The sequence below is a fragment of the Stomoxys calcitrans genome, chromosome 1, assembly GCF_963082655.1.
Source record: "Stomoxys calcitrans chromosome 1, idStoCalc2.1, whole genome shotgun sequence".
In the NCBI taxonomy this organism is placed as follows: Eukaryota; Metazoa; Arthropoda; class Insecta; order Diptera; family Muscidae; genus Stomoxys; species Stomoxys calcitrans.
Genome location: NC_081552.1, coordinates 74,366,659 through 74,382,658, shown reverse-complemented (window position 1 = coordinate 74,382,658; position 16,000 = coordinate 74,366,659). Strand labels below are relative to the sequence as shown.

At 38.9% G+C, this 16,000-nt stretch overlaps 1 protein-coding gene across 2 annotated transcripts in view; it reads left to right on the top strand.

Moving 5' to 3' along the window:
* LOC106092346 (rab11 family-interacting protein 4B) overlaps positions 1-16,000 on the top strand; it is a 416,788-nt gene that overhangs the window by 146,813 nt on the left and 253,975 nt on the right. For both annotated transcript variants that reach the window (XM_059370577.1, XM_059370581.1), the window contains exons 3-4: positions 124-535; positions 13,695-13,763. In XM_059370577.1, coding sequence (XP_059226560.1) covers positions 201-535; positions 13,695-13,763 — 404 coding nt within the window. In that variant the 5' untranslated portion in view covers positions 124-200. The remainder of the gene's footprint in view (positions 1-123; positions 536-13,694; positions 13,764-16,000) is intronic.

The following is a 16,000-nucleotide window of genomic DNA, read 5'->3' as shown; positions in this document are numbered from 1 at the left end:
TTGATTTGTGAAATCATCATTTGACTGATATCCCAATTCTTTTGATGGAGGAAATATTTTGGAGAACCTTAACTTCAATGCGTTAATAAATTAAAGTTGTATTTTTCTTTCTTTCCTTTTTAGGCGTTCTTGTCTACCAAGTAACCACTGGGAACACTTTCAACATTCTTATATTGAAGACATAAAACTACTGCATCACTATGGCTCCCATGCCTGGCATTAAAAACCCAACGACAAATGCTCCCAATGCCAATTACCTATTTGCTGCAGCTGTCTCAGGTGATAACAGTCCTACGCCTTCCAGCCCTCCCTCCAGTACAGATCCCGGCAAATCACAATGCTCTTCCCTATCGGATGGTGAATCTTTTGAGGGCTATGGTGAAAATGAATTGGGCAGCATACACCTCTCACATTCGGCTCATGAAGATCATGTAGATCATGCTTTATCCTCAACCGATACCAATGGCAATCTGAATGGCAGTTCAGGCGTGGAATTAGATTTGGCTCCACATGGAAATTCATCCACACCACAACAGTGAGTATTTCCGTTTTTTATTTGAAGAACAAATTAATGTTACATACATACACATCGCTTAAGGAAAGAAATTCTTTTGGAAAAACTTAAAATGCTTGTATCCCCAAAATTAGGAATAATGAGACTTGGCTTGGCTTGAATCGTTATATGGAGAGTGTTGAAAAACAAAACGCATTAAGTTCGGATGGGTTGAATCCTATAAACCCTCCACCATGGATCGAATTTATAATAATGTTAAGATTTTCCGCTCAATCATCATGGCAGCAGCTGCCCGTTTCATTCCATCCGGTCGAATACCAACCATCAGACCAAATTTCCCGGCCGTATAAGTGAGATTGTGTCAGGAACGCCATGCGCTGCACCTGGCCTGAACTTAACGAAGAGATTGCCAAGTTGGTCAAAGATCACAGACGCAAATTATGGTTGAAGCAAGTCGAGAAGTGCAACACAGAGTCTGGTGCCAATAGATTGTGGTCAACAACAGTGAGATCCCTTAACAACCCATCAGGGAACACATGCCAGGCCCAAAACTATGTGCAAATAGTTTTGGCAAACAATTAATCGAGCACTCAGCTTAAACCAGTGCGAGAAGGAGCACCCTAAAAAATGCACGGAAACTTCCGTTCAGAATTGAACTATAGATGTTGCCGATGTCATAAGAAGAGCCTAGTCATCGAAGACTATGGACCCCGATGGTTAATCAATGCTGATGATCAAACAATTGGGTGAAGTGGGAATGAAAAACCTAACGTATGTCCTAAATTGGTCCATCTCCAACCTGGTGATTTCAGTCTTATGGAAGATAGGTCGAATGGTCTCTATTTTAAAGCCGGGTACACCTGCAGTCCAGGGAGAGTCATACATGCCAATCTTTCTCTGGTCTCCGGTTGCAAAGACACTTGAGGCGTTGCTCTTACCTGGCCTTAGTTCGTACCTGATCCCAGCGGATCATCAACACGGATTCCGTAAATAAGTCCAATCACCGTAGAGTTAAACAAGCAGTCCTACAAGGGGGTGTCTTTTCCCCAATCATGTTTGACCTCTAACTTTCCAACCTCCCCCACCTCCCTCTTGCGTGGAGATAATATCATAAGTAGAACAATAATTGGTTGAAAAATATTTAACAATTTAAGCAAACTAACTGATACAACATATAAATAAAAACAAGTAAAAAAATTTTAAAAAAGCAGAAAAAGACACTTGAAAGAAAATTTAACAATTTAATCAAAGTTACGGATGAAGAAAATAAATAAAAAGTTATAAAAAAGACAAAACGAATAATTAAATAAAATAATTATAAATCGAGGATTTGAACTGCCGTTCACTACTTATAATTTGAATACTATTCGGAAGATTATTCCAGAGACGTATAGCATCAACAAAGAACTGTTGTTCAGATACATGATATTTACCTTTTATAGAGTTGCCAAAACGCAATACAGAAGCCACATATGACGGCTCATTGGTATAAATAATCTTGTGGAACATTTGCTACGAGCGTATCTTAAGGTACGAGTTAAAGGAGAAACCATATACTTGTCTGCAAAGTCAGATACCCGGTCTCTTCTACGCAAACCAAAAATGTATCTAACGACATCGTTAAAGGCTACGTGCAATTTATTCCAATGAGTAACATCACAACCGTAAAAAACCTCGCAAGAATATAATAGTTTCGTCAGAATCAATTTCCTACCCAGAAGCATTCTTATGGACAAAGAGGTGTACTGTCGACTCATATATATCATCTATCATCAAACTTCAACCTAAGGTTTCTTGCAGATGAAACAATCTCAATTGGGGCTCCAGCAATTGTCACATAAGGATTGGTCGGCATTGTCATCCGATTCCTTCCAATCACAAGGCACTTTGACATTGCTGGATTTAAAAGTAGTCCGTTGGCGTTGGCCTATGTGTTTATCCTATCCAAGTCACTGTTAAAACCCCACCGATCAGCCTCTCCGGCGAAGAGCTCATATACAGCTGCAACTGTCCAGGAAGGTCATTGCTATACAAGGAAAAAAAGAAGTGGACCCAATACAGACCCTATGGAACACCTCTTGGAAGATAACAAGAACACCGTCTATCAACGCATACCGATTGGTTTTTATTCGAAAGATAGGAAAATAAAAGATCCGTTGTTCTTTCAGAAAATTTTAATAAAAGTTTCAGTTTAAGGCAAAGTATATTGGGATCAACGGAATCAAATGCCTTCGAATGATCTAAGAGAACAAGAAAAGTAACTTTATCGCTGTCAATATCACTCCTTACATCTTCAACTACTTTCAAAAGTGGAGTAGTGCAACTGTGCTTTGTCCTGAAAACCAGATTGAAAACCTGTTAGCAGCGAATTATTCGCAATATATCCTGATACTTTCCGGTTCACTAGAGTCTCAAATATCTTAGAGTTGTATGGAAGTATTGCTATTGGCCTAAATTGCTGATTATTCTTTGGTATTGGGACTATCCTTGCCCGTTTTCAAGATTGTGGATAGCAACTCCCTAAAATAATATTTTTAAAAAGATGGCGCATATACGGAAGAATAAAGGGTAGAATTATCCTAAAAAATCTCGGGCATTAGAGTTTATCGATTTTACAGCGCAAACGATATCGCTTTGTTCAAAACCCCTAAGATCAAATCGTAAGTCTGGTGAGGTGTTGTTACTATTATGGTCTACGTTACTAAATTCACTGTCATAATGTACAATGAAATTTACGTTTGGCTCAGGAAAAGATATGTTGAAGAAACTTTTATTTCATCCAAATCAACATGACTACCAATTGACTTCATATTCCAATTGACCTAATATGTCTCCAAGTATCTTTCGTGTTCAATGCCTCTTGAAATTTACGACTAAAATAAGCAATTTTCTTCGTCTTTACACAAAAAGTGGTCTGATTCCTCGCACGTTTGTAATCATTAAAGAGTTCAGCTGTTCTAAAATATTAACCTTTAACTTAAAAATCTCCTCCACCAAATGACATTGTTCACCACCTGGACAACCAATTACACCGGAGAGCTTGATATACAGGTTGAGGGACAAACGATCCCAACGGTAGGGCAACCAAAAGTCTTGGGGGTAACCCTAGATAACTGCCTCTCAATATCGGCCCACGTTATTACGATCTGCGAAAAACCATGAATCCAAGAACAGAGTCCTCAAATCTTTTGCCTCCAGCACCTGCGGAATGGCGAGGGAACCCCGTTGACGGCCTATTAGGCAATGGGGACACCGGTACACTATGCGGCCCCGATATGGACCAGAAAGGTGTGCGAAACCAACAAAGCTGTCAGAACGTGGCACTAATAACCATCACAGGAGACGAAGAGACTAAGATCCTTAGGGTTAAATACCAATGTGAACTTTTATCTGAACAGTTTTTCCGGGGCTGTCAGAATCACCCGAACTTCCGACTCAATGGACTGACTCCCCTCCCAGAAACAAGAAGAATTTTTGAATGTTCAAGAACGCAGTCCGCTTACACTTCACAGTTCCGCTCACATCTGACTCATACAAAGAGAGTCTACGATATCTCCACCAAGATACAGTAACTGGTGTGATTTTATCATACCGACCGAATATAGTCTTTGGTGGTGGGCGTCCACCACCCATTGTTGGTAAAGAGAAGAACTGCTCAGAAGGACCAGAACTACTTTGGCCCAACTGAGATTCGGATGGTGAAACAGACTGAACTCGTGTCGTTCAAGGTTGACGATACTATTACAAATATCTGCCATGAGTGCGGCACTACATCCCATGACACCAATCACCTATTTAGATGTTCAGTGAGACCAACGAATCTTACTGCAGAGGCACCCTGGACCGATGATATCAGAGAGAAGGGTGCACTAAGAGGACAGCAGAAGAATCAAAATGCTTGCAATGTGCGGCTACAGCAACAACCGATCTCGCTAATTTATAATGCCAAGCGACCTACATCAATATGAAGTATTTTCGGAAAATTTCAAACGAAATTTTCGTTTTAAAGTTAGCGTGTTTTCATCAGACGGAAGGACATGGCTAGATCGACTTAAAATGTAATGGCGTTACAAACTGAATGAAGAAGTTTCGTTACTCTTATACTGGGGTGGAGGATAAAATAATTAAACAAATTTTTTTCCCAAAATTATCGATTAAGGTTCAGTTGAAAAACTTAAAATGCTTGTACTACCTAAGTATCCTTCCGTATAAAAGGCACGGAAAGAGTGCCGTGGGCAGCCATCTACGTTATTCTGGAATTCTGTGATACTAACAATATTTTTATTGGTTTCTAAGTCGGTTCATATTGTGTCCCCACCTAAGTGTCAGTGGCTTTAATTGCGAAAGCTGGGCAATGGCATTGGAAATGATCTAACCTCTCATCATCTTCCCCACATGCCCTGCACATGCTATCACTTGTCGCACTTATTTTGCCTAAGTGAGCTCGTATTTCTTCATGTTCCGTTATGATACCGAAAGCTATACTGACCTTCTACCTACCTCCTTTTAATAATAGCCTCATCTTCTCACGATGGTCATCTTCCCATGGCATTTTCATCGTGCTACGGACTTTTTCGCCGTTTCACAGTGTAAAATGCGCGTTCGTCGCCCATGCCTCTAACTAGGGCTGCGTCGACCCAAAAGGCTTCGGGTTAAGCAGGTTTATTGACGGCAGTTCTGTGGCCTTTACTGTCAAATCGTCGGCTCTTTCGGCAATCCATCCATCGTCCTCTTTCGGCTCTTTCGGCAATCCATCCACCATCTTTCGGCAATCCAATCAATCGTCGGCCCTTTCGGCAATCCATCCGCTGCCAGCGGTGTCTCGCACTCGACATCGTCATCGCCCAACCCATACCAACAACATGTTCTCTGGACCAGTTGTATCATCCTTGCGTTCCACTTTTTCTCCATTGCAGTCCACCAAACTGAGTAAGTAAGTATTGATCTAATCGTGGTAGTGGACTATCCGCGTATTCTGGCCCCATTCCGAGCCTTTGGCCCGGCCCGTCTACATAGTGCGCAACATCGGTACGCTCCTAAATGTGGCACTTCCAATTCAGTTTCCTGTCCAAGATCACTCGTAAGTATTTAACCTTGTCCGGTATCGAAATCGTTCTGTTGCGGAAACGTGGTGCATCAATTTGGCCCACCGCCGTTATTCTGGTGGACAGGCAGATTTCATTCCTCTCTGGGTTAACATTTAAACCCTTAGGTCTAGCCCAGTCGTATGCAATCATCAAGAATGTTTAGTGAGAAGATTATTGAAAGATCGCTGGTAGAGCGACGATGATCGGGGTGAGGATGGGTTCGAGAGAAACAGAACTGGCGCTGTTCTGTCGTAGCTGTAAGATGTAGGAACTTAAGCACGTTTCTGAAAAGCTGTAACTGTTGAGAATACAGAAGACTTGGTTTAAGTACTGTATACCTGCTACTATTGTATAAAGGTGTTTGCGATGGACCCGAGAATGACAGAGCTGATGCTTTTCAGTTGTAGCTAGGGTGTACATTTATTTGTATTTTTGGATTAATCGTTTATTTGAAAATTCAGGTTCAACAATTAATTGAAAAAGGCCCAAAGAGGTTGTCGATCAATCGAGGTGTTGGCGATGGACCCGAGAATGACAGAGCTGATGCTTTTCAGTTGTAGCTAGGGTGTACATTTATTTGTATTTTTGGATTAATCGTTTATTTGAAAATTCAGGTTCAACAATTAATTGAAAAGGGCCCAAAGAGGTTGTCGATCAATCGAGGTGTTAGCGATGGACCCGAGAATGACAGAGCTGATGCTTTTCAGTTGTAGCTAGGGTGTACATTTATTTGTATTTTTGGATTAATCGTTTATTTGAAAATTCAGGTTCAACAATTAATTGAAAAAGGCCCAAAGAGGTTGTCGATCAATCGATTTATATATCTAATAAAACAAAATAGTGTGTTTTTTTATTTTAACCATTAAATATTTCCTATGTATGTATGTAGACTTGATTTATAAATAGGCCAAATGGATGCAAATAATTTGATCTTCCTCTTTGAACTTAAGCAAAAATTCTCACCCAATCGAAAGAAATCTTCCCCAAGCAAGGCCTGAATGATCGAAAAATGCAGACAAATGACACAATTTATATGTTTTAAAGCTGTTTTAACAGCAAAACAATTAACCTATTAACCGTTCTAAATTATGCGTTTATTTGTTTATTTGAAATTAATTCATTTTCAATTGTTCGATTATTTTAAAGGTCCCGAATTATCGATTAATCGAATAAAGACTAATCGAGTGTACACCCTAGTCGCAGCTGTACATTTGTTACCTAAAATGGGACACCCATCTCTGATAGGCTCACACTGCAACTGTCGAAAAAACGAAAGATGCAAGCCTAAACCTTGAATCAAGAATCTCCTGTCATACTCCAGAGGAGTATGGATGAAAGTAACCGTAAGCACTTTGGGCCTTCTATTTTCGCAGGAGGATCTGTGGCAAAAAAGGGAAGGTAAATCGAGGGATGCTCTATTGGAAATGCACAATAGTGAGACCTTATCAAGCGCTTAAACTTGAATCGGACAACATTCATTGATATGTGAGAAGTTTGCCCCTGTTCCATGGTCAAATTTGCATTAGTAAGACTGGAAAGAAAGGCTTATCTTCGGCAGTTCGAGAAAATGAACAGGCTGGATTCGAAGTGAACACTTACAATCACTTCGATTACCAAACATCCTAAAATACAACATTGGTGCATGATTTTGTAACATCTTTTTTCTATCAGTGTAAGGGTTCTCCCCACCAGTAACTGAAATTTGTGACAATGTCGAAAAAAATCATTTGCCAGAGGCATTTGGAGTGACCTAATTGACTGCATATAAGACAATTGGACAGTATGTGGTAAACTATGCAGCGCCTGGTGAATGACATGCAGTGGAATTAGATCCAGAGTTGGCAAAATGCTGCTTAATGAACAGCGACTGGCCACTTCTTAGTTCTCGGAACAATTATATGAGAGCCTATATCGCAGCAGTCATTCAAATCATCATCTTGTGTATGGGTTACCACTGTACAGTTTGGATATTAATGATCAAGACGTTCAGCGCTACAAAAGGACGCATCTAAATTAAAGAGCGTGTCAGGCGGGTCCAACTACGATGTTAAAAAATGACGTTGCTATGTTGAAAATATTGAATATGGCTCCAACGGACCGATCGCCGCGACAATGTCATGGTCATTGGTTATAAAAATGTATACCGTATGGTATCAATGATATTGATACCATACCTTGCGATCGCCGCCATGACAATCGTCATGACAATTGATTGCTTAAAAGCGCCAATAAGTCGCCTCGTCACACGTATCACAGTCTCTCAGTATTTAAGCTAGAGCCGGTGTAGGTCGGCCTCTCATTGTTCGCATGCCGCTGACTGCAGTTGCAGCTACTCCGAATATGAAGCATCCCATTATCCGCAACCTGTGGACGCGCTCGGTAGCTCTCAGTATCCATTTTTCGTTCGGTTTATCGAGTATCACAGTCCCTCAGTATTTAAGCAAGAGCTGGTGTAGGCCGGCCTCTCATTGTCCGCATGCCGCTGACTGCAGTTGCAGCTACTGCGAATATGAAGCATCCCATTATCCGCAACCTATGGACGAGCTCGGTAGCTCTCAGCTCAACTGTGCTACTCGTAATGACGATGAAGACCACACAAATCGGAACTGAGGGTTCCAACGCTTGTGGTGCTTATAGTCATCCCGTGACGGGTGGATGATTTTGTGAACTCGCGTTGTCAATTTCATGTACCAACCGTTATGAACAGCCCAAAATGTGTATGTAAACCAACCTCGAGTTTTAAATGACTGTTAAAACATCTATGGTACAATCATGGTATAAATGGAAGACAGGTTTGATTCTCAGCAGCACACGAAAATACGTTTTGCTTTCATAAAAAAAACCTTGTCACATTCTCAAACACTTCGTTCAGAAAATACTGCTGTTGATTTATGAGCAGTTGTTGTTGATTTGGTAACATCTGTGCATTAACTTACTTTTATTAACCAATGAGGTCAATTTGATTCTATGGGTGATGGGTGATGCATTCACTATTATATTGTAGCGCAATCAGTCCAGACCTACCAAGTAAAAGCTGTTCTCGGCGATCATCCGTCGACCATAGGAATTGAACAAGTTAACCTGCAGCTCTACGAACTGCGACGGAATATTGCCTTAGTTCTCCTGGACTTACACCTTATGTTTCCCTATAGTCTTTTTTATTTTAATTAGAGTATTTTCAGTCAGTCTGTCATTGACAGCCAAGTCAAACGGTTGTGCGTAAATAAACATCAGCTGATATTTTAAAAACTAACCAGAATTGTTGGCTAATTTTTAATGGCTTCGAAACGTAAGCAATTTTCGGGTAATAGCCCAAAATACAAACATCGAAGGATTATTGAGACTCGACGTGAAAACAGGTTCCAGGAACTTTCTGACCTGGACGACGATGATGATCAAGCGGGAACCGAAATTTTCCCAACCAAAGTTCCGCCTATTGGTATTGACACATCCCATTCATTTACGGATGTAATTAAGCTTCTTGGTCAAAATGCCAAATATAAGAGGATGTCTGTTGGTACGAAGGTAATGGCCAACTCGTTGAATGATTATAGTGAGATGATAAGCAAACTAAAAAGCAATAATATTGTGTTCTACACTCACCCAGTCAGGGATCAAAAGAAGTTTAAGTTGATTTTATTTGGTTTACCTCAGATAACCATAAATACCATCACGGATGAACTTAAAACTTGCTTCAACATAACTCCAGTTAGTGTTACGGAGATAGTTACTCAAAAGTCTAACAAGAACGACGCTATATACTCGGTGGAATTTGATCGCGGGCAAATTTCTAAAAGGGAAGTAAGAACTAAGGTGAAATATTTGTTTAACGTTGTTATCCAATGGAGGAATCCATTAAGACGGACAAAAGGTCCAACTCAGTGCACAAAATGTGCCATGTATGGTCATGGTGCTTCCAATTGCTTTAGGAAGAGCACCTGCCTAATCTGTGGAGGTTTGCATGATTCATCAACATGCCAATTGAATAAGACGTCATCAGAAGGACCCGTAGTTTATAAATGCTTTAATTGTATAAAAAGCAACAGGAGAAACGTGAATCATAGGGCAGATAACCCTAAATGCCCTTCTCGTCAAGAATACCTAGACATACGCCAAAGAATAACCGAAAGAAACGGTCCCAGGATCTCGAGAAACCGAAATGTAGAGTATTCTTACTCTGTAGAAGACTTTCCTCAAGAGGTTGGCAATCATACGCAACCTCCAAACCGTATTTGGCCAAACCAGCAGCCTGGAAATCAACAAAGATTTAACCAAAATCAAGGTCAGTACCATGATAATGATGATCTACCGAATGATAAGATTTTGGAAATTTATTTTGAAGCTATCGATGCCTTGCAAAAATGCAAGAACAAATTCGATAAAATGCGAGTTTTAGGAAATATGCTCAAATATGTCATATAATTCCTCTACAATTAGAACGCTTCGTGTTATGCACTGGAATGCACAAGGCATAACAAATCGATCGAATATTGCACAGCTACAACACTTTTTAAATGAAAAACAAATAGACTTGCTCTTTATTAACGAAACATTTCTTAAATCACACCACAAATTTAAATTAACAAACTACAAAGTATACAGAAAAGACAGGCGATCTCATGGAGGTGGCGTACTTATAGCAATCAAATACTCAATCCCGCATCAGCTTATATCTTCATACTCAACTACAGTATTGGAAAATGTGTCCTTAAAACTTCAAATTAACAATCGTCCAGTCCGCTTCACAGCAGCTTACAACCCAAGATTTTCCTCCAGCTTTCTAAACGATATTAAAAAGATTACCACTGATGATGGTGATTTCTTCATATTTGGTGATTTGAATGCTCTGCATACCAGCTGGCATTGTATTCGTAACAATTCTGCTGGTAACTGTCTTTACAATCATCAATTACAAAGTAATTTTTATATCCACGCCCCAAACTCTTTTACCCGCTTTGGCCAAAGAACCTCCTTTGTACAACCTTCTGTTGTTGACATTCTTTTGACGAATTCATCTTTACAAATTTCTAATATACGTTCTCATCCCGGAATATTACCGTCTGATCACGTTCCTATCTCATGTGATATTTTTGGTTCAGTTGAAGAAAATATTATTAAAATTCCTCAATATAATAGAGCAAATTGGGATGAGATACGCAACTGGGTTGATTGCAAACTTGAGTGTTTACACTCAGTAGAAATAACCACTAACAACATCGAACAACGATTGTCTCTAATAACTAAAACGCTACAAGAAGTAAATAATAAAATACCAACTGTCAGAAAACTCAACAATAAAAACAATCTCTCCAAATTAAGTGTCTACTTAATTGGTCAGCGAAAAAGATTCACAAGAAAACTGCAAAGAGCACATGATCCAGATCAGATGATTTTATTGAAATCACTCATCAAACGAATTTCACAGCTGATTGACGAAAACGTGTCTAATGATGTCAACAACAACTGGAATACATTTCTATCTAAACTCCCAGCTGGTAGTAAAAACTTTTGGAGAGTTTCAAGGGCCATGAGGTGTAAGATAACAGCCGTTGAAACACTAACCGTAGATGGTGTAGACATGGAGAGAGCTGACATAAAAGCAAACGTCATTGCTGACACTTTTGAGAGAGCACATAAAATTACGCACAGCGATCATTCGGCAGCTGATCGTAAAGTGGTGCAACATGTTCAGTGGTTAAACTCACAGAGCATTACAATTGAACCATATGATCTTACCACAGCGGAAGAGGTTAAATTTCACACAATATCACTGAAAAATAAAAAATCACCTGGATTAGATGGTATAAAACCATTGATAATTAAAAGAATGAGTGACAATTTTTTTGTACTTTTAACACAAATCTTTAATTGGTGTCTGTGTAACGGCTACTTTCCTCAGACTTTTAAAGCAGCGAAGGTAATTCCCATTCTTAAAAAAGGTAAAGCAGCAAACTTGGCTTCAAGTTATAGACCAATCAGCATGCTGACTGTTATAGATAAAGTTTTTGAAAAAATCATCCTGTCGAGAGTAAAAAGATTTACAGAACAAAACAACATTATCCATAAATATCAGTTTGGTTTTCGTGAAGGGCTTTCAACAATTCATCAACTGAAACGAGTTTTGAAATTAATTACCGACAACAAAGTTGAGAGAAAAAGTACAGGAGTGGTATTGCTCGATATCGAAAAAGCTTTCGATACCGTATGGCATAATGGGCTCGTATATAAATTAAATGAATTCAATTTTCCAATATTCATACAGAAAATGATAAAAAGCTTTTTAGAGAAGAGATCATTTTTCGTTTACGTGGATGGCCAGAAATCTTCTATGAGAACTATAAACGCGGGAGTCCCTCAAGGTGCTATTTTATCTCCAATACTTTACTCTATATTTACATCTGATTTTAAAATTGGAAAGGAACAGTCTGTCGCCTTCTACGCCGATGATTCGGCATTAATTTCAAGCGGAAAGGTGTCAAATGCTATCGTTAAAAACATGAAAAAAGGTTTGATGGCATGTCAACGCTATTTCAAGAAATGGAAAATCAAAATTAACCACAATAAGACACAGGCAATTATATTTCCATATAATAAATCACCCAGAAGGATACCATCTCTAGCGCTATCAGTCAATGGTTCTGATATCCCGCTGCTTGATTCAGTTAAATATTTGGGGATAACTTTTGACAAGAAACTAAATTTTAAGCATCATATTATAGATATAGCTGACAAAGCAATTAAATGCGGCAGAGCTCTCTACCCTCTCATAAATAAAAGGTCATTGCTAACACCGAAAAATAAAATCTTACTGTACAAAATGTGTATTCGCCCAATAATGGCATATGGATGCCAAATATGGTTCAAACGGAGTGCAGCATCGAATCTAAAAAAATTGCAGATAATACAAAATAAAAACTTGAAAACTATTCTAAAACTACACAGAAGATTCTCAACTCGTACTTTGCACGAGACCTCTAAGCAACCTACAGTAAGCTCTTACTTGGCAGAACTTACTCAAAGGTTTGAAATGTCTTGTAGATTTTCTCCCTATGAAGAAATTAGAAATTTAATCAGATAACCAGAATTTCGCAACTTCTGTTTTGAAGTTGTTGTAATTGGGGTTTCTATTAAATTTCGGTATATAAAATAAGGTCTTTTTCTATCTTTTTGCCTTAACCTTGCATCTCATTTATAAATCCATAAAAATTTGATGATAAATCACTATAAAATGCTTAAGTTTGCTGTAATACTTGTAAGTAAAATCTCAAAATAAGTTTACAATAATTACAAATGTACCTGTGATAATGATAGTTAAAATAAAAAAAAAAAAAAAAAAAAAAAAAATTAGAGTATTAAAATGGGTTACCAACTGTGGTCTTAGGGAACTCACCTTATTGCTGGCCTACCCATTCAAATTAACCCAACTCGTCGTTAGCTTCCTGTGAGATAATCATAGAAAAACTACCTTTTTTACACTTTTCATACCAAAGCAGGTTCCCCTAATCATATGTTTCATTCATAACACGCCAAATGCGTAGTGTATAGACAGTGGCATATATCTAGGACCCACAGAAGGTGTAACATCTTGTGTGCGATTTGGATAAAGCCAAGCAGCGTCATACTACGCCTGTCTGTCACTAGGTACTGGTCTATTTATAGATTTCTCCTCCTTCCTATTAATATGCGAATCATGTCTGCTTGCTGCCATGTGGCAGCTGGTCGGTGTGTCTGTACATGCCTTCGGATCATTAATAACCCACCAATGAATATTATTCGCAATAATTGAGATTTAATGCAGCCAACAACAGGGGGTAGAAAGAAGTGAAAAATTCAATACTTAAACAATGGTCGACAATGTAGCTGTCTGGCTGACTTGTTAGGCAGCGTGGGAGCCCAACACCTAGCAATCAGCTGGGTGTTTGCGACTTAAAATATCGAAGTTATAGGCTTACGTCACAATAGCAGGTTGTTGGGGTCCCCCCGCCTTTTGAATGTGTTAGTTATGACAAAATACATAGTTTAAAGTGTTTCTTTTTTATTTGTATGTTTAATTTCTAATGCTTCTTTTCTTTTTATTTCAATTTTACTTTCAGTGATGATGACTTGAGTTTTATACCACGCGATAATTGGACACGCATGAGTCTGCGACGCACGCCCACCAAGTAAGTGGCCATATTAAATGAAATTATTTGTTAAGAATTTTTATCGCACCATGAATACAATAGGCAGTTAATTTAATACTCGTATCACTTGTTGTTAAGGCAGCAATACATACACTGGCATTATTGCATAGGAAATCCCTCACAAACGCTGTTTAATTTGCGCATTCGTTGTCTCATAAGGCCAATACGTAAATCTGTTGTGTCATTCACGTAATGTAGCCGTAACGCTTGGTACTACCTACCATCATACAGCAGTGACTACAACACAAGTGTGTTGTTATTGCCTCTTAGTTTATTATTATTATTTTTTTTAATTTTTTCCATTATTTTTTTTTTTTTTTTTTTGCTTTCAACTGCTTTTATGACCGGTTTCTTAGCCCCTCTCATTTTAACTTGTCACTCAATTGCCCCCTCGTTTCTCGTGTGGTCTACGTTTGGGCATCGAATGTTTTATTACCGTCTTTTGTTTTCATATGAATTTCATTTTTGGGGTTTTTTTTTGTTTTGTATGCAGTTTTTTTTCTCCGAGTTTTGCTTTATTTTTACTCTTTCTGTGCTATGTGTGTGTGTGTGTGTGTGTGTGTGAGTGCGTCGATTTTTTTATTGTTAAACCGGTTTGCAACTTCATATGCCAAATCTGAATCTGGGCTTTAGTAATTTTCGTGTTGTAGTGTTTTGCCTTCACACAATGCAAAAAGTGAAAAAAACAACCTCATCATCATCATCATCATGAAAATCTAAAAAAAGTTGCTTGACCCAACTACCCTGACTGACTATTGGCTTTAACCAGCCATAGCAGCAGCAGCAGTTCCCCCAAAAACAACATTTTCCAGTTCATGCCAAGGCATGAGTCAGTCATTCATTCACTCACTCGCCTTGCTGACTCTTCATACAAGCCTGACAGCACGTCATAGCCCCACAACGTTCAGTTATTTTGTCGTTTGTTTTTCTTTTATGCTTTGTTTTCAACAAACACATCGGCAGCGGCAAAGAGCGTTAACGTTTTTACACAATTTGTTTTGATTTTTCGCTCATGCCATTATTCTCTTTTTCAATGTGTTTCTCTTGCTATTGGCATCTCTTAAGAATTCTCTTAAGTTTGGTTACTCTTGAATAATTTATTCACGTGCTAGACCGTTAATGGGCGTTCACACGAAGTGTAATGAAAGATGCATTGCTGCCAGTGTTGCCACAAGAAAAATTGATTTTAAATAGCTGAATAAAAACAAATCGGAAATATACAATATTAAGGTTTTTCCTCAAATTTGACGACATAACGAGAGAAAGACCTGGGCGCATTGGTAGGTAGTACAGTAGTGTTCGATAGCGAACAGGGTCTTAGCTATGAATCCAAGCGAGTTTGATCCTCACCAAAGCTACTATCACACCATAAGTTTTCCTCTTATGACATGACATATGACATGACATATGATATGATTCCTCATTTTTGCTATCACGCTTGTATATGATATTTTTGTATGACATAACCTAAACCTGTTAACAGCAGTTGATTTTTGAATGCATAGAAATTGTTTAGAAAGCTGCTGGTAAAATTGTGACAACAATTTAATTTGCAGTTGTTTTCATCCGACTAACAACAACAGAGCACGCTCTAATCGAAAAAATAACATGTGTTATTTTAAAATGTGTGCAACTTTAGGTTAGGTTAGGTAACAGTGGCAGTCCTTTACAGACTCACTCAGACAATTTTAAGTCCATTGTGATACCACAGTAGCGATAGACCAAGGCTTCTGGCGGGAATCGAACCCACGACCCCTGCACTGATAATCCAAGCACGCTACCAGCTCGGCTAACGAGGCGTCCTAGTGTGCAACTTTTTGTCTTACGACAAAAAACATGTAGTGTTATAGCAGTTTTACAGCTAAAGCATTGTCCATGTCCAACTCGAATGGCGGTTCCTTATCCACTAGATGGCGATTGGGATGGCTGCTGCGAAAATTCGACCTGATTATTTTGTTAACAAGCCACCAAAAGCATTTGCTTCTGACTTTTGGCTTGTGACCGACAATGAACGCTTTTTAATTGTTGTCATCCAGCCTGGCGTCCAATTAAATACGACTTTGTGTCGGTTGTAGACCATGGACGTACCAACCAGACACGGCACAGTCAGAAAAAGCACGTGCACACGCCAATCCGATGAACTTTTCTATTTGCGCCATTCTATAGAGCAAGGTAAGGATGCGCTGAAGAAAGCCATTGTACGGGAATGGGCCAAA